The following is a 23,031-nucleotide window of genomic DNA, read 5'->3' as shown; positions in this document are numbered from 1 at the left end:
CTGCCAACCTAGCAGTTCGAAAGCACGTCAAAGTGCAAGTAGATAAATAGGTACCACTCCGGCGGGAAGGTAAACGGCGTTTCCGTGCACTGCTCTGGTTCTCCAGAAGCGGCTTAGTCATGCTGGCCACATGACCCTGTACGCCGGCTCCCTCAGCCAATAAAGCGAGATGAGCGCCGTAACCCCAGAGTCGGTCACGACTGGACCTAATGGTCAGGGGTCCCTTTACCTTTACTTTTTAAAGTCTGTGGCCATCACAGTCTCCTGAGGGAGAGAGTTCCAAAGTTTAACTCTGTGCTGCATAGAGATTTACTTTCTTTTATCTGTCCCGAGTCTTCCAACATTCACCTTCATTGGATGACCACGAATTCTTGTGTTAGGAAAGAGTTGGAAAAACTTTTCTCAGTCTGCTTTCTCCATGCCATGCATAATTTCATAAACTTGTCATGTCGCCTCTCACTCGCTTTTTCTCTGAACTGAAAAGCCCCAAATGCTGCAACCGTTCCTCACACCATTCCCTTCGCTCCATGCCCTTGATCTTGCGTTGGGGACTTGCTTGTGGGTGAGGTTGGTGATCACATGGCTTCTGCACCCACAGTCCTCCTCCTCCTCCTCCCCTCCCACTTGCCCACTGGCTGTTCCAAAATACTTTGTACCCTCTTTGTCAGGCTGTTCTTGCTCCAGGAGATAAGGGGAGAACGGAGCAATGCAGGGAATGTTGGCGCGTTCCCGGGGCAGCTGCTTCAGAACTTGCTGTACAGTTTGGGCTCCGAGATAAACTGTGAAGAGGAACTGTGTTCCTTGCTGATAAGGTTTTTCGGACACTGGCTCCTTTCCCACCCTGTTCTGGTTGGGGAAAGCCTGCAAGAATCCTGATCACATCCCTCCACTTAATTAAAGGGGAATAACTGTACTGAGGGATGGGTGCATGTTTACACCTGGCTAGCCCACAGTGGGCCAGGAATAGTCAACTTTCCATTCTGATCTTGGGGCTAGACCAGACTTCCCAAACCTGATGGCCTCCAGATATTTTGGACTACAATTCCCCATCAAACCCAGCCAGTCGATGGGAGCTCTAGTCCAAAATGTCTGGAGGAAACCAGGTTATGGGAGGCTGTTTCAGACTGTTGTCAGCAGCTGGTGGTGTTTTTTGCTGCCTCAGGCCCAACCTTACGCCTGCCAGGTGTTTTGAACTACAACTCCCATCAGCCCCAACATTATACTGTGCTGGTTAGGGCTGATGGGAGTTCAAGGCACCAGTAGGCTGGGAAAAGCTGACCTACCAGGTGGCATTTCTGTGTGGTCATGAGAACATAAGATCACCAAATCTTACCAGATCACGGATATCAAAGCTGAAATCCTTCCTGCTTACTTTACAATTGAGTTTTTTACCACTTAATTTTTATAGGAGTATGGTGTGATGGGAGGATAAACTTATTGTCACAACCAAAGCAGCAGAGTGGCTGGAACAGTGGTTTTTTCTTCTTCAGATGGTACTGCTTTGTCCTTCAGTGAAACAGCAGCCTGTCTTTGGCCTGGCATTCTTGTCAGCCAAAAGGGTGACGTTTTCTGCAAGGATGTTACGTTTGCTCTTTATGGGCCTGATTAGCTGCAGTTTGGCTAACCTGCTTTGGCCAGCTTGAGTACTGACCTCTCTGTGCATAGGTGCCCTGCAGCGTACCTGTTCTTGGCCTGCTGTGGTCTTGCAGTGGTTAATCTGGTGGAGGCAGTTTGGGTGGTCTTTCAGTGCCAAGATTTGTGCCAACAGGTGGTCCTCAACCCAAGGGCTGAGGAAGGTGGGGCACAGGTTCACCTTTTGCACCTGCACTGATATTTGACCATGGGCGCTAACTGCAGGAACATCATCTATAGATCAGCTAAGAAGCCTCTACGTGCAGGGTGGAGTCAGATGCATGTTTAGAAGGCATGGGATGTTGTGAAAGAATAAGGCTGTTGTATTCTGGTCTGATGCCAGAACCTACAAGGAAAGCAGCAAGGCTGAAGGCTCCTTAGAGGTTGCTGCATCACAGACAGCTCTGAGTGAGCAACTTGCTCTGTCAAAGGTTGGGATCAGACTAAGGCTTTTATACCTGCACAGGAGAGGAAGGTCAGAAGTGCACAGCAAAAAGTTCTGCACAGGAAGGTCAAAAGTACACAGGAAGGTCCAACGTTTAGCCTGAGAAATAGAAATTTAACCAGGTGTCTTCTCCCCCTCTGATTGGCTGAGAGGTTGGGATGAGGTGAAAATAATGTGTATAAATCAAGGTGGAAAATAAAGTAATTGAAGAATTAACAGTTGAAGAGTTCAAGAGCTTAAATGGGCTGAAATACTTTGAGCTGGAACATTGGAAATAGTATAGATGAGTACTGCAGCAGAAAAAAGCCCAAGGAAGACCTAAAAGGGACCTAAAAACTGGATTGAGGGTTGCAGATCAATCATAGGTTTAGCTGAATGTGTTTATTTTTTCCTGTGTTTCTTTTATGTACTCTTACAGCTAACACCTCAAACTATAAAGCTTGTTTTCTTTTGGGGAAAAATACTGCTATCTAACTTGCTGCCTTACTAAAACTTTAAGTAAAGCATAGTTTTGGATAATTGGGTTGATGCCTCCCTTTTCACCCCATGTCTAAGTGTCATGCCATTCTACCCAGTATAGGGAGTTGGGCCAGTTAAAGTCCAAAAGTGGGAAAAACTAGTAGTGGTGGTGATAGGGAGACGAGACCCATTGGCGGAAGTGGTGATGTTAACAAGACGTTGGGGACTGGTTTGCTTTCCTCTCATAGTGCAGACCACAGCCTGTGCTGTCACAAATGCACATTTATCCTCCTTGAAAAATACCACAAAGAAATCCTCCAAATCAAGGGCAGATGTGCAGAAAATAAGACCCAAAGGGCGCTTGGTTATTTTCCTCTTCCAAATTTTCCTCTCCAAGCTGCTTTTCTCCTTGAGGGGAAAATATGGAGTCCAGGAGTGGGGAGGGACTGCTGTCTTCTTCTGGCAGAGAGAAGAGCAATTTGGGGAGGGCAATTCTGAGGGGAAAAGTGAGCCGAAGGGGACAGGATTAAGGAACCTTTCTCCTTACCCTCTTCTCATTTCATTCCCCCTTGTGCCCACCCCAAAACGGGTCAGAGCATAATTACACATATTTCACCACATGTAGTTTGGGTGAAAGGCCTTGGCTCGGTGGTTAGAGCACCTGCTTTGGATGTAGAAGGTCCCAGGTTCAATCCCTGACACTTCCAGGTAGGGCTGGGAAAAGCCTCTTGTCTGAAACCCTGGAGAGCTGCTGCCGGTCAGTGTAGACAGTATTGAGCTAGATGGACCAAGGGTCTGACTGTATAAAGCAGCATCTTACATTCCCAGTTTTGCCCTTAATGATGGGTTTTTATTTTATTTTAAGGTACCTCACATACAAATGTGCATACAAATAAAGCTGTCGTGTAGCTTATCCTTTGCATGTAGCTAATTACACGAACCATTGCAACGAGCACAAATATATATACATTGCACGCAGATGGTGTAGCAAAGATGACTGAAAACATGAGTTGCGAGGCAGGAAATCTCCAATTCAGATTTTAACTCTGAGCTGTTAACTCCTGGCAAGTTGCTCTTCTCTCAAGCTTGGGCCTTGTTTGCAATTCGGGGGATGATAAATACTGGTCTAATTTAGAGGATGATATATCTGAAGCCCTTGAAACGGACTGGATAAATGCTCAGAACTGCTTTTACAACCTCAGTTTGCGCACAGCTCACAGCTGGAGTTGGAGTACTACCAGGCTGCATACCTTCAAAATGGGTTTAAGAAATCTGGATGATTTTGGAGTGCTGATAGCATTCCAGAAATTTCAGGGCAATTATCTTCTCTCAAGCCTCCCTTCTGCCTGGGGAATCTCAAGATTCCCCTGTCGGATAGAGGGGCGTATGTTGGGAATTGCAGAGATCATGTCCAGGCTAGGGGTTCTGTTTAGTGTCAGTTTACAGGCAATTAGTAACACTTTAAAACCGGAGTAGAGGAAAGGGCTTCATCACCTCCCATGGATTTGCCAAGATACTCAACTGCCTTTGGCTGGCCTGAGAGGAGGAAGAAGGTTGCCTCATGATTCCAGGTGGGTTTTTACAGTGTTTGCAGATGATTTCCCTTTAAATTTAAGTTTAAATTTAAATTAAAAGACGACAGATAAAACCAGCATCCAGCTGGTTTGGGTATTTTAATACAGATTTACTTTTTTTTTAAAAAAAGAAAAGACACACATAATGGAACAGCTGTGCAATTCCTCCTGACGTAGGTGACCCATCGCACAGCTGTCAGGGTAGGTTATTTGGCTGGCTATGGTCAGTACAGATTGGTCTAGCTATTTTCTTCTCTATGATTCTGCCTCTCTCCAGAAATGATTTCGACCCTTTCTATTTAACATTTCCCTTTTCAAATGGCATGGCCTTTATATCTGTTTCTTTTCTCCACCCCACCCAACTGCAGGATGGGATCATGACTGCAGTGAGGGGAAAGGGGCATTTAAACCTTTCAATGCATACAATGGCCCATTGACAAACACGCCCCCCCACAAAAAAATAAAATTAGGCTGGGGAGAGAGGAACTGCCCACTTGGTTGAAGATTATTACTTGGATTCTTGAAATCTGGAAGTAGAGTTGGTATTCCAGTTCCAGCTTAAAACAGAACAGCATGGATTGCAGGCTGCTTTAGCCAACCTGGTGCCTTCCAGTAATACGGATGCGCTGGCTGGGGTTGACGGGAGTTAACAGAATCATAGAATCGTAGAGTTGGAAGGGACCCAGGGAAATCTCCAGGGTCATCTAGTCCAACCCCCTGCAATGCAGTAATCGTAGCAATAATAATAGTAGTAGTAGTAGTAATAATAATAATAATAATAATAATAATAATAATAATAATAGCATTCTTGACCAAACAACCATTCATCTTCTGTTGAGAAACCCCTGATGAAGGATAGTCCACCATCTTCCCAGGTAGTCCAATCTATTTGGAGGGCACCAGGTTGGCAAAGGCTTCCCTAGGGAGCTTTGTGGCGTCATTCTTGAGTCTTGCACATGTTCCCAAGGACAAACCCAGAACCATTGTGTGGGGCCGCCTTTTAAGTTGGGGAATCTCTGGGGCGGGAAGCCCTTGCAGGCTCCTTCCACTCAGGCCCGCCTCGTTGCGAAACCTTTCCCCTCGGATCCCCCGATGACTCACTCTGGCACCGAGAGGGGAAGCTGGCTGCACTCTTAACAAACATCAGATCGCTGGCGTGCTGTATGAATGGAGACAATTATGCCCGCTCTGCTCGGTGGCAGGGACCCAACTTTGGCTTAGTGAGAGGAGCAGGGGCCGCAACAACATTTTTTGTGACAAGCTGTTTGTGGGGGAGAGGAAAGGCTTGGCTCCCTTTGCCGCTGTTTTAAAGCCTCTAAAAATAAGTGTTCTTAATGTTAAAGTTCACAAGAGGGAGGTGCTTCTGGCAGGCACTTGAACCGTCTTTCAGCCCTACCCTAGCAGGATTTTTAAAAATTATATATTAAAATATTTACTGTACTATAAATATTAAAGGTAAAGGGACCCCTGACCGTTAAGTCCAGTCATGGACGACTCTGGGGTTGCGGCACTCATCTCACTTCACTGGCCGAGGGAGCCGGCATACAGCTTCCGGGTCATGTGGCCAGCATGACTAAGCCGCTTCTGGCGAACCAGAGCGGCGCACGGAAATGCCGTTTACCTTCCTGCCGGAGTGGTACCTATTTATCTACTTGCACTTTGACATGCTTTCGAACTGCTAGGTTGGCAGGAGCAGGGACCGAGCAATGGGAGCTCACCCCGTCGCAGGGATTCAAACCGCTGACCTTCTGATTGACAAGCCCTAGCCTCTGTGGTTTAACCCACAGCGCCACCCGCGTCCCGTACTATAAATATTACTATATTACTAAATATGCTATGATATTCTGCTTTTTATACATAAAACAAATAGCTGTACAAAAAGCAAATGTGGGAATGAAGTGGTGTGTCAGAGTAGGAATCTGGAGGCCGAGGTTCTAGGACCATTATGAAGCTCACTGGGTGCCCTTAGGCCAGTCGCTGCCTTTCAGCCTAATCTACCTCACAGGGTTGTTGTAAGGATTAAATGGAGGGGGGAAAGTGGGATATAAATGTGATAAATAAATAAAATAAATTCAGAATAAAGCAGCCGGTGCCAGGTCATTGGCAGGAAGTCTAGAGGCTCCCACTGGTGTTTGCAGTCTCTGGGAATGACAGAGCTTGTAGCCAGTTTCTCACAGCTTAGGATCCTTCCTCTTGCTTCGTTCCAAGGCGTCCATTCTGTGTGAGCGTTTAAAATATTACTTTGCTGCCGCTCCTCCCGTTACACTGAGGTCTTGGGTTACACGTAATGTGAACCGCTTCCTCGTACAAAAAGTTATTGTTCGTATCTAATTTCCACACACCGAAAGGCTCTGTATATTAAAATGTCCAATTTAGATGTCAGTTAGGAGCGGCCTTTTCTGCTCTTTATAATGTCAATTGCTGTGTGGCGTGTCATTGTCATAAGAGACGTGGATGGCAAGCTCTCCATACCGTTGCCTCAGACCATCTCCAGATACCTTGATACTGAAGAATTGCGAGAAGTTCCCTGGACATGGCCCCAGTCAGTAACCTGGATGGCGGACCTCTGGAGGTCCCATGCAAACTGCTTCAAGGCCACATTCGTACCATACATTTAATATACTGTGATGCTTCTTGAACTGTCATGGCTTCCACCCAAAGATTCCTGGGAGCTGTACTCTGTGAAGGGTGCTGAACAGTATTAGGAAGCCGCTATTCCTCTCCCAGAGCTGCAGTTCCCAGAGTTCCTTATGAAGAGATACTCTGGGAATTGTAGCTCCGCAACGGGAATGCAGGACTCCTAGAAGCCTTTAGCATCCTTAACAAACTACAGCTCCCAGAGTTCACTGGGTGAAGAAGCTATGGCAGTTTGAAGTGCTACCATAGTGCTTTTAATGTACATTGTGAAGGTGGCCTTGCCAACTGGGATGACTAGCAAGGGAGCTGAAGATATTTCAGAGGAGATGGCAGGAAGGGAACATGAGACAAGTCCTTGGCTGGCATCTCTCTGTGTGTGTGTTTTTAAGGCTTCGCTAGAGCATTTTAAAACAGTCTGCTCTGAAATGCCAGAGTTCAGCAAAAGCTTTTTAGGACAGCCTCTCCCAGTCTGGTGCCTTGAAGATGTTTTGGACTACTGTTTCTTAAAACATTCCCATCAGCCCCATCCGTTTTATCCACACAACAACCCTGTGAGGTAGGTTAGGCTAAGAAGCAACCTTTTTGCAAGGAATAAAAACACACGCTTGGTTCTCCTGAGACTATCCTTAACTCATCTCAGGATATCATTAGGCACTTGTTGTTGACATGCCTGTGCCAGGGTCCTTCCAGCTCTTATTAAATTATTTACTCATTTTTTCTTGCTGGGAAATTTAATTACCCCCCATGCTTCTTCAAAGCAAGCAAGTCAACATTACATTTTATTGATGTGCCGGATGCTTTTGTACTTGCAGACTTTGGAGTTTCTGAGCTAAAGTGTTTGGATATCTTAATTTTTTTCCCTAAAGCGCAGTGTTTCCTGTGCTCTTATAAATTGTAGACACCCCTTTGCTGCTTTGTAATGCTCATTCCCATCCCTGAGAGCTAGAAAACAATCATAAATTGTAGGACTTTCCCCATCTCCCCTTTAAAATCTCTGTGGATCTGTATCTGGCGCTCCCGAGAATGGATTTTCCTTGCTCTAAAGGGCTGACACCTGACTAATTAATTGTCCAGACGTCGCCTCGTTAATCAAGGCCAGTGCCAATGTTTATGGTGCTGAGTCTAGAGCAAAATATGCTGAGGATGTTTTTCTTTTCCATAATGAGAAATGAAAAGCATTCTGCCACAAGAGTCCAAATAACCACGATGAACCTGTCGACAAGGCTAGAAATTCAGGCACCATTGCCACTACTCAGACGTAATTTACACATGAGCTTGGGTGGTAGCCCTGGAAACTGTTAATTGAGGGCTTGTAGCCAACTATGTTCTCTTCAAAGTTAGACCTATTGAAATTAATGAAACGATGAGTTTCAGTGGGTCTGCTCTGAGTAGGATTAACCACTGGGCACAAACTGAGATTTATCTGCTGTGCCGTTGGAGGAGCATGCCCTTACTTATTGCATTTCAGGGTCAGGTAGCCTGCTTTAGCCAGACGGCCACATTCCCTTTTTGGGAATTGTATGGGGCCACATGTGGGCGGTGGGCGGAGCCAGAGGCCAAAGTGGGTGGGGCAAAAAAATTACCTGGTTACACTAGCCTAGTTTCTATGCACACTCTTAACATCCCTCTCCATCTGGAAAACAATAACAACAACAACAGTAATAATATATTATTTATACCCCGCCACTCTGGGCAGCTTCCACCAAAATATTAAAATACAATAGTCTGTCAAACATTAAAAGCTTCAAATATTAAAAGCAAGAGGCATTCTCCCCCCTGAAAAAAAAGTATATGAAAATGCATATCTTAAGGGAAGTGTGCATAAATTACATATATTAGTGAAAACAACATTTTAAAAAATGCATTGAGAAATTACACTGTGCATGATTGGCATGTTAAGTAGAATGCACACTGAAATTCTGCTGAATTTCCATTAGAACTTTTTTTCTGATGTGGAAGTGTAGTGAGCCGAACTTAAGATTTGTCCAACCCTACCCATCTCTCTGGATTTCTGAGGGGGCCTGGTTGTGTGTGCACTAACAAGATGTTTTTTCAAAGTGTCTCCAAAATCTGCAAAGGCTAGCTATGAACTGTGCGTTCCCAGGAACAGATATGAGAAAATCCCTATTTTCCCTGGAAGGTAAGTGGCCAAGGGAATGTAGCAAAGATTTGCTTTTGTTTTTTAAACGTCAGAATACAGTTTGTATTTTGATAAACACAGAGATGATTGGGGGTGGTTGCCAAGGCCGGTAATTCAAAGCTAACAAAATTTCATATCAGCTCCAGTTAAAACTCTAGTAAAATCCCGACAAGGCCCTTTCAGTAATGGATCTTTGAACCGTGTCATTTCAGTTTTTCTAAAATAATAATAATAATTCAAATAGGATTATTCTCTCTCCCCTCCAGCCCAGGTTCAAAGCCCCCCACCCCCCCGTTCTTGTTAAAATGTGTCCTTTGGGGTCGAGAAAGCTCAGAGTTCCAATATTATTCAACCAGTTAAATCATTTCCTGTTTTCTGCAGTTTTTGAAGAATTCTCTAAGGCAGGCTGGAAATATTTGCAGATACTCACGAACTTGCTGGCTTGCAGGCCCTGGGAAATATCCTGAGTTTGTTACATTGGTCAGGAAAGATGAGACAGCTGTGTGTGTGTTGCACAGGATGATATGAACCGTTAAAGACAAACTCAATCGGACCAGATAATATCCGCTGACCTAGTAATGTGGTTGCTATGGAGGGACAGAGAATTGTACATGTTACATTGGCCTGACTTTGTGATACAATGCTGTGCTCCTTTATCCAAAACATTGTGTTTCCTAGAGAGAGAAAGAGATTGATGGTGGTGGTGGTAATTGACAGTTTGTGGTTTGTTTGTTTGTTTGTTTGTTTGTTTGATTGATTGATTGATTGTATTTATCCAAGGAGTTCAAGGTGGTACAGTCGTACCTTGGATTCTGAACGCCCTGGAAGTTGGACGTTTCGGCTCCCGAACACCGCAAACCCAGAAGTGATTGTTCCGGTTTGCGAATGTTCTTTTGGAATCTAAATGTCTGACAGGGCTTCTGGGGCTTCTGATTGGCTGAAGGAGCTTCCTGCAGCCAATCAGAAGCCACAATTTGGTTTTTGAACATTTTGGAAGTCGATTCGACTTCCAAGGTACGACTGTATACATAGTTTTCCTCCTTCCCATGTTAGCCTCGTAACAACCGTATGAAGTAGGTTTTGCTGAGAAGCAGTGACAGGCTCAAGGTTGCCCAGTGAGCTTCATGGGTGAGGGGGGAATGTGAACCCTGGTCTTCCATGTCAAATCTTAACACCACAAGTTCTGCTAACTGGGCTTGCCACCATTTTGACTAGTGACCTGGGTCTTAAACATGTTTCCATAACATTAAGTTGATGGCCGTTGATTTTAATTTTTTTACATGTTTTTTAATTACATACGGATAGTGTTGTAAACCTTTTTTGTGTTCTTTTTAAATTATATGGCAGTATATAAATATATTTTATAAATAAATAAATGAAACCATCACCATTGGATCACCTAGTTCAGTATTGTCTAAACTGACTGGGAGCAGTGGTTCTCCAGGGTTCCAGGAAGGGATCTTTTCTAGCTGTACCTGGAAATGGCATCAAGGATTGAACCTGGGACCTTCTGCATGCCATGGCATATATATATATTCCTTTTGCAATCTGAAGTTTCCATATTCAGTGTCTGGAATGTACAGCTCAAAGGAGCAGGGTGCCAGTCAATGGGAAGGAGCGTTCTTTGCCTGAGAGCCCCTGCCTATCAGAGTAGGGCTTTGCAGGCTAGATGGACCAGTGATTTGATAAGGCAACTATTGTAGGAAAGACCGTGCAAGAACTTTGTGTGTGAAAAGTCTTTGATTTGATCACTGGCACTTCCAGGGAGGGCTGAGAGAAGGCTCCCTATTTGTAACCCTGGGGAGCAACTGCCGGTCAGTGCAGGCGACCCTGAACAAGATGGACTAATGGTCTGACTCGGTATGAGGCAGCTCCTTATGTTCATACTGTATTCATTTTCCAAATATTTCAACTATCCCTGCATTTGTTCTGCCTCTTGGGGAAAAATAAGAATAAGTTATTTAAAAAAGGCCCTTCACTTGGGCTCATCTGACTTCATACCTAGCATATTTCTCACTAATGGTGAGTATTTACGTGAGAAATCACATGATGGAGCGCAGAGCAAATAAAGGGGGTGGGGGGAGGAATTGAACGCAATCCAGCATTAATCTGTCTTGCTAGAAATAAATAACATGACATCCTGCTTTACTGTGGAAGACAAACAGCCAAACCGTGGAAATACAATGCTGGAATCTGCTTTAGATTAGATTACATTGGGTTTATTTATTGTTACCCTGCCACCCCAGCAAAATAACGTTCAAGGCAATTTAACTGTTGATTAAGAGGATACACAAACATTTACCCTGAATATCTGTGTGGTAAGCCCTGATTTGCCTCTCCCATGATAAGAGGCTATCTGCTGTCGATTTCCAAAGAAGAGACAAGTATTCATGGTCCCAGATTCCCAGCCACCTCTGCCCACAAATTTTTGCTTTCTCTCTAACATGGATATGGGGAGGCTGTGGCCCTCCAGAGGTTGTTGGACTGCAGCCCCCTGCAATGCAAGAATCACAACTAAAGAACCCCCAACAGATGGTCATCCAATGTTATGGGATGGCACCTGAAACTAGACAAAGAAGGTTCCAGGCAAGCCTTTCTGGGGAGAGTATTCCACGAACAGGGAGCCACCACTGAAAAGGACTTATTCCAGGCTTCCTCAACCTCAGCCCTCCAGATGTTTTTGGCCTACAACTCCCATGATCCCTAGCTAGCAGGACCAGTGGTCAGGGATGATGGAAATTGTAGTCTCAAAACATCTGGAGGGCCAAGGTTGAGGAAGCCCGACTTATTCTGTTGCTACCCTCTGGGCCTCTTGTGGAGGGAGCATAGGAGGAAGGGCCTCAGATGATGATCACAGGGTGTGGGTCGGTTCATAATGGGAGAAGTGTTCCTGGAAATATCAGCAAGGAGAGGGGTGATGAAGAAATTGGAGAGGAAGGCAAGAATGTGGAGACTTTCCTCCAAGGGATAGAAACAGTAAAGTCTTACTTTAATGATCAGATTCAGATACATTTAAAAACAAATCAAAATAATAATAATCAGGGTGTTTTTTTTCAGCCGGAACTCAGTTCCGGCACCTCTCAGGTGGGCCTCATTGCTTTTATAAGAGAACAAGGGAGGTATTCTATTTTTCTTGAAAAGTAGCACTGATAAATAATGACAATAAATAGTACAGACTGCTTTTGTAAAAGCTTCCTTGTGGGCCTCCACTTAGTAGGGGGGAAAACATGAAATTGCCTCTTGAATTCATGCAGGTTAGTTCCAAGGCAAAACCCAATGCCCTTTTGAACTGAAACCACCTATTTCTTAGTTGAGCTGGTTGGATGTTTCATATCTTTATTGTAGTTTTTACACATCTGACCCCATTTTCAGGGCTCATTTCTCTCTCTCCTTTTGCTAGCTGGGTCCAAGGCAGGGAGCCCCATAGAAGGAAGTTCCCATAACTGAACAACTCTCACTTCTAGCTTGTGGCAGGAAAGAATTCTGAGCAGGGCCTCTCCTGCTGCTCTTAATAGCTGGACAGCTTTTCTCCTTATTGTAGCACCATAGAGGGAGAAGCTTCATGGGCAAAAATTCACCCTTCTACCCATCTGTCTTAATAAAGGACGGGAGCCATTTAAGGAACCTGGGAGCCCTAAATTGGTTGGGGGCGCTAACCCATGGACACTCTGATGTTGCTGACGTACAGTTCCCATCATCCTTGACCACTGGCCATGCTGGCTGATGGGGGCTGTATCCCATTAGTAACCTCAAGTTACTGCCTCTGCTCTACAACATCCAAACCTCCAAGGAGTACCGTATTTTTCGCTCTATAAGATGTACCAGACCACAATACACACCTAGTTTTTGGAGGAGGAGAACAAGAAAAAAAATATTCTGAATCTCAGAAGCCAGAACAGCAAGAGGGATCGCTGCGCAGTGAAAGCAGCAATCCCTCTTGCTGTTCTGGCTTCTTGGATAGCTCCGCAGCCTGCATTCGCTCCATAAGACGCACACACATTTCCCCTTACTTTTTAGGAGGGAAAAAGTGAGTCTTATAGAGCAAAAAATACGGTATTTTGAAAAATGTTATTTGCATTAGCATCTATCGAGGGACCCTTCTTTGTAAAGAAAAAGGCAGGTAAATAGAAAATCTGCTCCTTTCTCCTCCTGTGCAGACAGCCATTTGGAAACTATTCTTTGTAATTGGATTGTTTACACACCATTTTTTTCTTCAGAGATAATTTGCAGCCAAACCTTGGGGAGTTGTCATCAGGTGGTAACTCTTTTCTCTGGCAAATGTGCTGGAGAGGAGGAGGGAAACCTTTATTTATCACTAGCAGTCTCATACCTGGCATCGCTCAGGAATTCTAAGAAATCAAAAAAATCAGTTTTGAAAAGTTTGGTCCACAATCTTACTTCGAATGGCATCTAGTTGTATGCAAAGTTAGACAGGAAACATTCATCTCAGGAACCATCATGCAAAATTTGGTTATGGTATCTTAAAGGTAAAGGTACCCCTGACCATTAGGTCCAGGCACGGACAACTCTGGAGTTGCGGCGCTCATCTCGCTCTATATAGGCTGAGGGAGCCGGCGTTTGTCCAAAGAAAGCTTCCGGGTCATGTGGCCAGCATGACTAAGCTGCTTCTGGAGAACCAGAGCAGTGCACGGAAAGGTGCCCAAATGCAAAGCCCAGGAGAGGGCCTTTTTTGTTACAGTCCCTGAATTTTGGAATGTTCTCCCCACAGACGCATACCCAGCTTCTTCACTATATGTATTTTGACAAATGTTGAAGACATGCCTCTTTACCCTGGCCTTTGACACCTGAGATGTGTGTTTTTAGGCCCCATCCTATTCCTGAAAATGCAATATAACTATTTTTAATCCTGAATTTTAATTGTTGTAATCTGCCCTGGTATCCGCTGGTGATGGGTGAGTAATAATAATAATAATAATAATAATAATAATAATAATAGCAATTGCAGTGGTATATTGCCGAGCTATGGTTCCCCCCTAAAATAACAGGAAGCTACCTTTTATCAAGTCAAACTGTTGGCCCTTCTAGCTCAGTAGTGACTGCACTGACTGGCAGCAGCTCTGCAGGGTCTGGCACAGGGGATCTCTCCCAGGGTTACCTGAAAGTGTCGGGGACAGAATCTGGGACCTTCTGTATGCAAAGCAAATGCTCTACCAGTGAGCCATTGTCATTAGCAGCTAAGCAGAAGATCTGAATCCTGGCCAGAATCAAGAGACTCTTCCCATTGCTCCACACAGCCTCTCTTGCTGTGTATGCGCTGCTGTTCTCTGCAGGCCACCTGGTGCAGATTGGGGGCGGGTGCAGGCCCTCTCTTGCTATCTCGCAAATGGAATTATCGCCTGTGTGTCATCACTCAGCTCTCATTTCGGGGGACAAGGGCGTCTGTGCCAAGAAACTTGGCAGGCTTTCATTTTCAGGCGTTTTGTCTTTGTAAATCTGGAGAGGCATCTCAAATGTGATTAAGGTACCAAAGAGAACATAATTTGCAGAAGGTCATCAGCCTGCTAATTTGCTGGCATGCCTGGCAGGGCAAAAGGAGGAGGAAAGGGGATCCCAGCATTTGATCTGCCCTCATCTTAGGACATGTTACTCACACAAGCGATGGGCAAATCTTTCAGTTTCGGTTTTTCTCCCATTTTCTCTCCCCCCCCTCCAATCTTCAGTTCTCCACGTTCACACATCAGGTTGCAAATTATTATTTTTTAAGTGAGTGTGAAAATTCACCAGTGGTTTAGTTAGAATTTCTCCTAGAATACATATTTGTGAAAACCATGATTTAGTTTTATGTGCAAGCCTTTCTCAGTGGTGCAACAATGGTTTGTTTTCTAACAACAAACCATGGTTTGTAAGTCATCGGCTTACAGACCAAAATTCTGAAGGTACGAGGTTGGGGAAAGATAGCCTGTGCTGACAACATTAAAGCCTCTGCTCTGGTGACTCTGCTGGGTGCCTTGTTTGGGTCCCAGATAACCCGCTTGAGCTTCCACTGTCTGCTGCTGGCCTTGTGCTTATTCCACCTTGCGGCACTATTTCCTGTAAAAGAAAGAAAAATAAATAGCTAATATAATCTTGCACCTTTCTAAAAGGGTGAAATGATAAGGCAGGGGTCCCCAAGATGCAATTGCCCCAGTGCTGAACTCAGTCCAACACTGCTCAGATAGTAAAGACTTTGTGTTGACGTGGGAACGGTCCCCCTCAGCCACAACTGCCTCTCCCCAGATATGTCACCTCACTTGTTTGTGGCCCTGTGGTGTTCTTGTGGTACCTGTGGTTCGCTTACAGGAAACCCACAACCTTTTGGAAGAGAAAAAACACTGACATGTGAAAAGCCACAGATTTCTAGGGCTCACCAAGCACTTGAACTTCTTTTCATAGGGGTTGTCTCCAGCTAAGTTCTTCTTAGACTCACTGAAAATAATGAACCTAAGTTAATCATGTTTCCCAAGTTAACCATGGGTCTGCTCTGAGTAAAGTGATCATTGGATCAAGGAGATGGAGTGACTGCCCTGTGAGGAAAGCTTGCAGTGTTTGGGACTTCTTAGTTTACAGAAAAGGCAAGTAAGAGATGACATGATAGAAGTCTCTCATGGCACTAGAACTTGTGGACATCTAATGAAGCTGAATGTTGGAAAGTACTTCATGCAGTGCATAGTTAAACTGTGGAACTCACTCCCACAGGAGGCAATGATGGCTGCCAACATAAAAGGCTTTAGAAGAGGACTAGACTAGAGGAAAAGGCTATCAGTAGCTATTGCCCATGATGGCTTTATTCTTGCCTCCAGTCAGTACTTCTGAAAACCGGTTGTTGGAAACCACAGGAGGGGAGAGTGTTCTTGTGCTCAGGTGCTTCTTGAGAGTTTCCCACAGGCATCTGGTTGGCTAGGATGCTGGGCTAGATGGCCCATAGCCCTGATCCAGCAGATTCTTCTTATGTTCTGAGGGACACTGTGTTAATGTTTTGATTTTGAAAATCAAGTGTGTCTGATCCATTCAAATATACTAATGTTTTGGATTGTGAAAAATGCTACATTCTAAATTGTGCCTTGCCACTGTGCTGTAAACCGGGGGGGGGGGATTTCCAAACTGTGCTCTGAGGATCACCAGTGGTCCATGAGTTTAATTCAGGTGGTCCACAGCATGCCTGTGAAGATCAGAACCCACAGCTGTGATGGACTGTGGGAGCAGATGCTCCGGGACAGACTGGAAGTGGCAGGTGGGAGGAAGTGACTTGAAAGAGGCCAAGGGAGGATTAGCAATCAGAAATGGATTGCAATGCAGTTTGAATTGTGGGAATTAAAACTGTGATACCAAAACCATGCAGCATCTAGAATAGTGCACTGCAATTGCGACAACAGGCAATTGAATGACATTAAGCGGTCTGCCTGTTGACCTGTAGCAATTTCAAGAGCTCCTTGGGAGCTGCTGCTGTAAACCAGAGACTGTTTTGCAGGAAAAGAAGTTCACTTCTGCAATTGGAGTAGGTTATGTGAATTGCATGTATTTGCACCATGGCATCTTAGTTTTGCATCATTTATTCTGCTTCCAACTTTCAGGTTCAAGTAATCTGAAAAATTTTCAGCAAGGAAAAGTGTTGATGAAGGAATGCTACTTGCTGGAGACCACCATTGGACAGAATGCTTTCGTGCTGAAATCCTGTGTGTGGGTTTCCCACTGGGGTGTCTTGTTGGCCACTGTGAGAACAGGATGCTGGACTGGACAGGCCATTGGCTTGATCCAGCAGGGCTCTACTTCTGTTCTTAATTGAAGGCAGAAGGACGGAGAGTCTCCACAGTCATAAGGGATAGGAACACATGTTGTTTTTTCAATGTCCACACATTTAGCTAATGATAGGCAGCTCACCCCGTTTTTTGGCAGCATTTAGCCTCTCAGATAATCCTATGTAGGGTGTTTCATTTAAGAGCTGGTTGGTCAGGCATGCTTTGAAGTGGGAGAGGGCCCTGAACGGGTGGGTCTAATTTTATCCTTTTGTCACTTAGCAAGCGTATTAAATTTATTCTGTCAGGAGGGATTGGACAATTGGTTTTTAACAAATGCACTTCCTCTAATTGAGTCTATTTTTAATCTGCCCCTGTTTGGCCTTGTGGAGATGGGTGGGTGTCTCCTGTTCAGGGCTGTTTCCTTAGTGCATTTTTTCTTATTGTGCGACACTTTTTATTTCTATAAAGAAAGAGTAAGAAACAACCCCACACAACAATGGCCTCTTTTCCTTCCCAAATCCAGGATCTGAACGGGCAACCCAAGGACCTCTGCCCGCGACTTTGCCATCTCAAGAAAGGCCCCACTGGCTACGGGTTCAACCTCCACAGTGAGAAAGCCAGGCCCGGGCAGTTCATTCGGTCTGTAGACCCGGATTCACCAGCATCCAAGGCAGGACTCCGACCGCAGGACAAACTCGTTGAGGTAACGGATGACAGCTTGAAGGGAGGAGGACCTAGGAGCAGAAGCTGTTCTGCTCAGTCAGGCTCCACCTGAACACTTCCACAGTAGCCCATTGCCCTGGAATTGTTCATTCACCTTTTTATGCAGAGCCCACACTATGACACTGTCAAAGACCTGCATGTTGGTGTTTGAATTCTGTCTGTCTCCAGTCAGTTTGTTGCAAGGTGCCTTCCTGCAGTGTTTCTCCATGAAAGAAAACGTGCTTTTGAGCATGTGCAGAGTAGCATTCTCTCGTCACTGAGCAGCTGCTTCCAACATCTGAGATGCTCAGGGTTAAATTCCAGGAAAAAAAATACTTTGGAAACCCTGAACCCCCATGTTTCAGAGAGAGAGAGAGAGAGAGAGAGAGAGAGAGAGAGAGAGAGAGAGAGAGAACACAATTGCTCATCTCTGCAGTTGCCTCTTCTTGCCCTCTTTGCAGGAACACACCTGTTCTGCAGCGACAGAATTCTCTCGCTTTCTCTCTCCTGAATCTTTAATGCCTGCAGTGCAACAGTACATGTGTGTGCGTGCACATGAGAGGGAGGTAGGAGAGGCCACCTAGGAGGCAGGTGTGTTCATGAAGACAGATTTTGCTTCCAGCACTCAATATGTCACCGATAGGTGGCTGATTATTAATTTAGCAACCCCCTGGCACGTTTCCTGAAGTGCACAAAGAGGGGAGGAGGTGAACCTGTGGAATTTGGAAACCTGATCCCAGCTCTTAGGGGCTCCCATAAATGTTTGATGCTCAGCAGCTCCTCAGTTTGGGCTGCAGTGCCTGCTCTTGTGAGGTGAGGGGAGGAACTGTTCAGTCTCTGCTTCATGTTTTTCTTGCCTCGTCTTCTTTCTCTTTGCACCTGTCTCCAGCTTTGAAGCAACTGTCAGGGGCCTGCCTGCAAAGGTGCAGGCTGCAGGTGGCAACAACAAGTGTTCAAATGGAGACAGTGTCCCAGCCAGAAGCCCTTGGGAGGCTTTGAAGAGCTCTCCTTGGCTTCTGGCTCCCCTCCAGCTTCACCTTCCTGTTGGCTACTTGAGGCAGGCAGCTGAGTCTGTAGTGGAAGAGCGGTCAGGGCCTGCCTCTGGCAAGAGAAGCCATTTGGGTGGTTGCTAGGAAATGGAGGCCCTCAGAAGAGCTGAGGGTTTTGTATTCCCGCACCAGAGTGCTGTCTGCTTCGCTGGGGGACTTCAAGCTTATTTTTTTTACATACAGTGGTACCTCAGGTTACATATGCTTCAGGTTACAGACTCTGCTAACCCAGAAATAGTACCTTGGGTTAAGAACTTTGCTTCAGGATGAGCACAGAAATCGTGCTCCGGTGGCGCCGCAGCAGCAGGAGGCCCCATTAGCTAAAGTGGTGCTTCAGGTTAAGAACAGTTTCAGGTTAAGTACGGACCTCCGGAACGTATTAAGTACTTAACCTGAGATACCACTGTACTTACTTACTTACTTACTACATTTAAATCTTGCCTTTTCTTTTGAGGAGCTGAAGGTGGTTTACATGGTGCTTCCCTCGCCTCACTCCGTTTTATCCTCACAACAATCTTGTGAGGTAAGCTAGGCTGACAGACAGTGACTGGCCAAAGGTCATATGCAGTGAATTTAGCAACTGTGGTCCAGGGCATCTTCAGGCTCTCCTGATCTCTTAGATCCTTGCCCAATCACTGAGATCTTTTGGGGAGTCTCTGTTGGTGGTCACCCATAGCTAAGGTGCATCATTTGTAACTAGCAGAAGCATTCACTGTAGTGGGACCAAGCCTGTGGAACTTCCTCCCACTTGAGGTTAAACAGGCCCCGTCCTTGCTGAACTTCAGGTGCATGACAAAAACTGGCTTGTTCCAGCAGATATTTTAAAATAGCGGTTGGTTTTATGATTAACTTTTAATTGTTTTATTCTCTGTATGGTTTATTTTTATGGACTGCCCCCACACCCCGAAATGCTGGTGATGGAACAGTAGAGAAATTACTTTAAAAAACCAAGCAACAACTTAACCACAGCTTTGGTTTGATAGGTGAACTCAGCACCTTTGCGGGGCTAAGAGCAGCCAGGTCAGGGGTATTTGGGGGGAGGTGTAATCCGGATGGTGAGCATATTCTGGATCAGAGCCTCACCACTGCTTTTGCTCCAGAATAAGCACTTGGCTAAGCACATCACTACCTTGCCCATGTACCGTATTTTTCCCTCTATAACACGCAGATTTTTTCTCCTAAAAAGTAAGGGGAAATGTCTGTGCGTGTTATTGAGCGAATGTGTGGTCCCTGGAGCTGACTGTCCCAAGTACAGGGCAAAAATCAGGCAAAAATCATATCGCGCCGTCACGGAGGAGAGGAGGCTGCTGCTTTCCTGCATTCTGCCTCAGGGTCTTACTGCCCACCCTCTTCTGTTTTGTTACTGTGTTTGCTCAAACGGAACAAAGAGCAGGCAAATCCCCTCCCCTCCAGGCAAGCAGAGGGGAAAGCAGAGCGTCCTTCCCTCTAATTCCTCTCCGTGCTCCGGTGCTGCTGCTGCTGCGTCTAGGGACTCGCAGGCAGCGGGAAACATGCAGGAGAGAGAGAGAGAGAGAGAGCTGGCTTGGGTGGGGTGGACTTTTGCCTTCCTTCCCACCCCCCTTTAAACCCCTCTCTTGCATTCTTAGCCGGCTGCTTCTCCGCACACCCGTCTCGTGCTCCTTGTCCCTTCTATGTTTTTCCTTCCCTCCCCACTTAAAACGTGGTTACAAAGCACGGGTCCACATGGATCCTCAGGATCTTTGCATTGGGTCACCCCAAATTCACCATCAGATCACACAGCAATGATCTGATGCAAAAACAGGGCTGCAATGGTGCAAAAACGTGGTTACAAAGCATGGATCCACATGGATCCTCAGGATCTTTGCATTGGGTCACCCCAGATTCACCATCAGATCACATAGCATGTCCATGGCTACAGCCTGCACCAAAAAAAATCACGCACCCCCTGTTGCCTTGGGCTGCAATGGTACAAAAACGTGGTTACAAAGCATGGATCCACATGGATCCTCAGGATCTTTGCATTGGGTCACCCCAGATTCACCATCAGATCACATAGCATGCCCATGGCTACAGCCTGCACCAAAAAAATCACGCACCCACTGTTGCCTGGGGCTGCAATGGTACAAAAACGTGGTTACAAAGCATGGATCCACATGAATCCTCAGGATCTTTGCATTGGGTCACCCCAAATTCACCATCAGATCACACAGCAATGATCTGATGCAAAAACAGGGCTGCAATGGTGCAAAAACGTGGTTACAAAGCACGGATCCACATGGATCCTCAGGATCTTTGCATTGGGTCACCCCAGATTCACCATCAGATCACATAGCATGTCCATGGCTACAGCCTGCACCAAAAAAAATCACGCACCCCCTGTTGCCTTGGGCTGCAATGGTACAAAAACGTGGTTACAAAGCATGGATCCACATGGATCCTCAGGATCTTTGCATTGGGTCACCCCAGATTCACCATCAGATCACATAGCATGCCCATGGCTACAGCCTGCACCAAAAAAATCACGCACCCACTGTTGCCTGGGGCTGCAATGGTACAAAAACGTGGTTACAAAGCATGGATCCACATGAATCCTCAGGATCTTTGCATTGGGTCACCCCAGATTCACCATCAGATCACATAGCATGTCCATGGCTACAGCCTGCACCAAAAAAACTCACACACCCACTGTTGCCTGGGGCTGCAATGGTACAAAAACGTGGTTACAAAGCACAGATCGACATGGATTCTCAGGATTTTTGCATTGGGCTACCCCAAACTCACCGTCAAATCACATGTCTGTGGCCACAGCATGAAGCACAAAAATGATACATCCACTGTTTCATTCAGATATTTTTTTCTTGTTTTCCTCCTCTAAAAACTATGTGCGTGTTATGGTCAGGTGTGTGTTATCGAGCGAAAAATACGGTAACTAGTTTGCTGACATTTCCCCTCCAAATCCCCAAAATAATAATAAAAAGAAAACAGTCAAAGCAGAAAGCAGCAGCACACCACATGATGAACTGATTAATTGCCTTCCATTGTCAGGTGATAATTGGCGCCCCGGCATGAACAAAATGATCCCCTTTGCTCCATTATCCTAGGCTAGCAACAAAAGGGCAGTGATTGTTTGTCAAAGCCGTGAGAGCCGCTGTGTGGAGTGAATTTCCCCTTTGTCCTGGTTTAAAATAGCAGATCATAGCAGAACCATTCCCCTCTGGCTGCTGTTGGTTCCTTTGTTCTAAAAGGGACAAAACCTTTATATCTATCTATTGGAGGGGGAGCAGTTTGTTACAAACTCTAATGCTAGATTAAAACAAAAGAAGAGGCCAGCTGGATCAGGCCAAGGGAGGTGCCATCCAGTCCAGCATCCTGCTCTCACAGGGGCCAACCAGATACCCTAGAGATCTCCAAACTGTCTCCCAAGGCAGCTCCATGTGAAATGCATTGTGGTAATCCAGCCATTCATTCTCTCCCCCTACCTCTCTGGTTTTCTCTCCCTCAGGTCAACGGGATCAACGTCGAGGGCCTGAAGCATTCCGAGGTAGTGTCACATATCAAGTCCAAGGAGCATGAAGCCACACTGCTAGTTGTGGACCCCGAAACAGACGAGTATTTCAAGAAACTGGGCATCACCCCTACAGAGGAGCACATCGGAGGTAAAGCATTTCTCCTAGAACCAGCTTTCGCAGAGGGGGCAGGGATTTTGCAAGGGAGATAGATGTCCCTGTATAGGCCCCATCTGCACTATACGTTTAAAGCACAATAATACTACTTTAATAATACTACTTTACTCGGCCTAGGACCCTCATACCTACGGGACCGCCTCTCCTGGTATGTCCCACAGAGTAACTTACAGTCTTCAAACAAAACCATCTGGAAGGTCCCAGGCCACAGAGAGGTTAGGCTGGCCTCAGCTAGAGCCAGGGCTTTTTCGGCTGTGGCTCCAATCTGGTGGAACGCTCTGTCACAAGAGACTAGGGCCCTGTGGGACTTGACATCTTTCCGCAGGGCCTGCAAGACAGAGCTGTTCCACCAGGCCTTTGGCCAGGGCACAGCCTGACTCCCTCCTTTGGCCAGAACTCTAGCCCAATGGTTGCCATCAATTTGATTTGAATTAATTTTATAATGAATGGTGATTTTTAGACTGATTTTAGAATGGTGTATTATTTTATTGTTGTTAGCAGCCCTGAGCCCGGCTTCGGCTGGGGAGGGCGGGATATAAATAAAATTTATTGTTATTATTTATTATTTAAACAGCCACAGCCCCCCCCAGGAACTGTAGTTTGTTAGGGGTGCTGAAATTTGTTAGGAGACCTCTGCCCCCCTCCCAGAGCTAGCATTACCAGAGAACCTAACCAATAAAAAATACAGCAAAGGGAATGAAAACAAATGACACTTTTCAGTAGAGTGGTACCCCTTTATTATGTACCCAGTAGCAGGAGAAAAGCTGACACCCACCACACATTATATAATTTTTTTTGCTCATATGATTTTGTACTGTAACCAATCTCACCACACGACTGGAAGTATAATGCGGTGAGATACAAAACAATCTGTAGTTTCCAGAATTCTTCCGGGGAAGCCATGACTGTGTAAAGTGGCAGGTTAACTGCTTTAAATGTATAGTGCGGATGTGGGATACATAGGTTCTCTTCTCCGCCACAATTTCATCTTC

General features: G+C 45.6%; 1 protein-coding gene across 2 annotated transcripts in view; it reads left to right on the top strand.

The window, feature by feature from the left end:
• The window catches only part of NHERF2 (NHERF family PDZ scaffold protein 2), a 57,328-nt gene that overhangs the window by 25,915 nt on the left and 8,382 nt on the right, over positions 1-23,031 (top strand). For both annotated transcript variants that reach the window (XM_053365635.1, XM_053365634.1), the window contains exons 3-4: positions 17,147-17,326; positions 21,859-22,012. In XM_053365635.1, coding sequence (XP_053221610.1) covers positions 17,147-17,326; positions 21,859-22,012 — 334 coding nt within the window. The remainder of the gene's footprint in view (positions 1-17,146; positions 17,327-21,858; positions 22,013-23,031) is intronic.

Source organism: Podarcis raffonei, chromosome 14, assembly GCF_027172205.1.
Source record: "Podarcis raffonei isolate rPodRaf1 chromosome 14, rPodRaf1.pri, whole genome shotgun sequence".
In the NCBI taxonomy this organism is placed as follows: Eukaryota; Metazoa; Chordata; class Lepidosauria; order Squamata; family Lacertidae; genus Podarcis; species Podarcis raffonei.
This window is presented reverse-complemented; position numbering and strand designations above follow the sequence as displayed.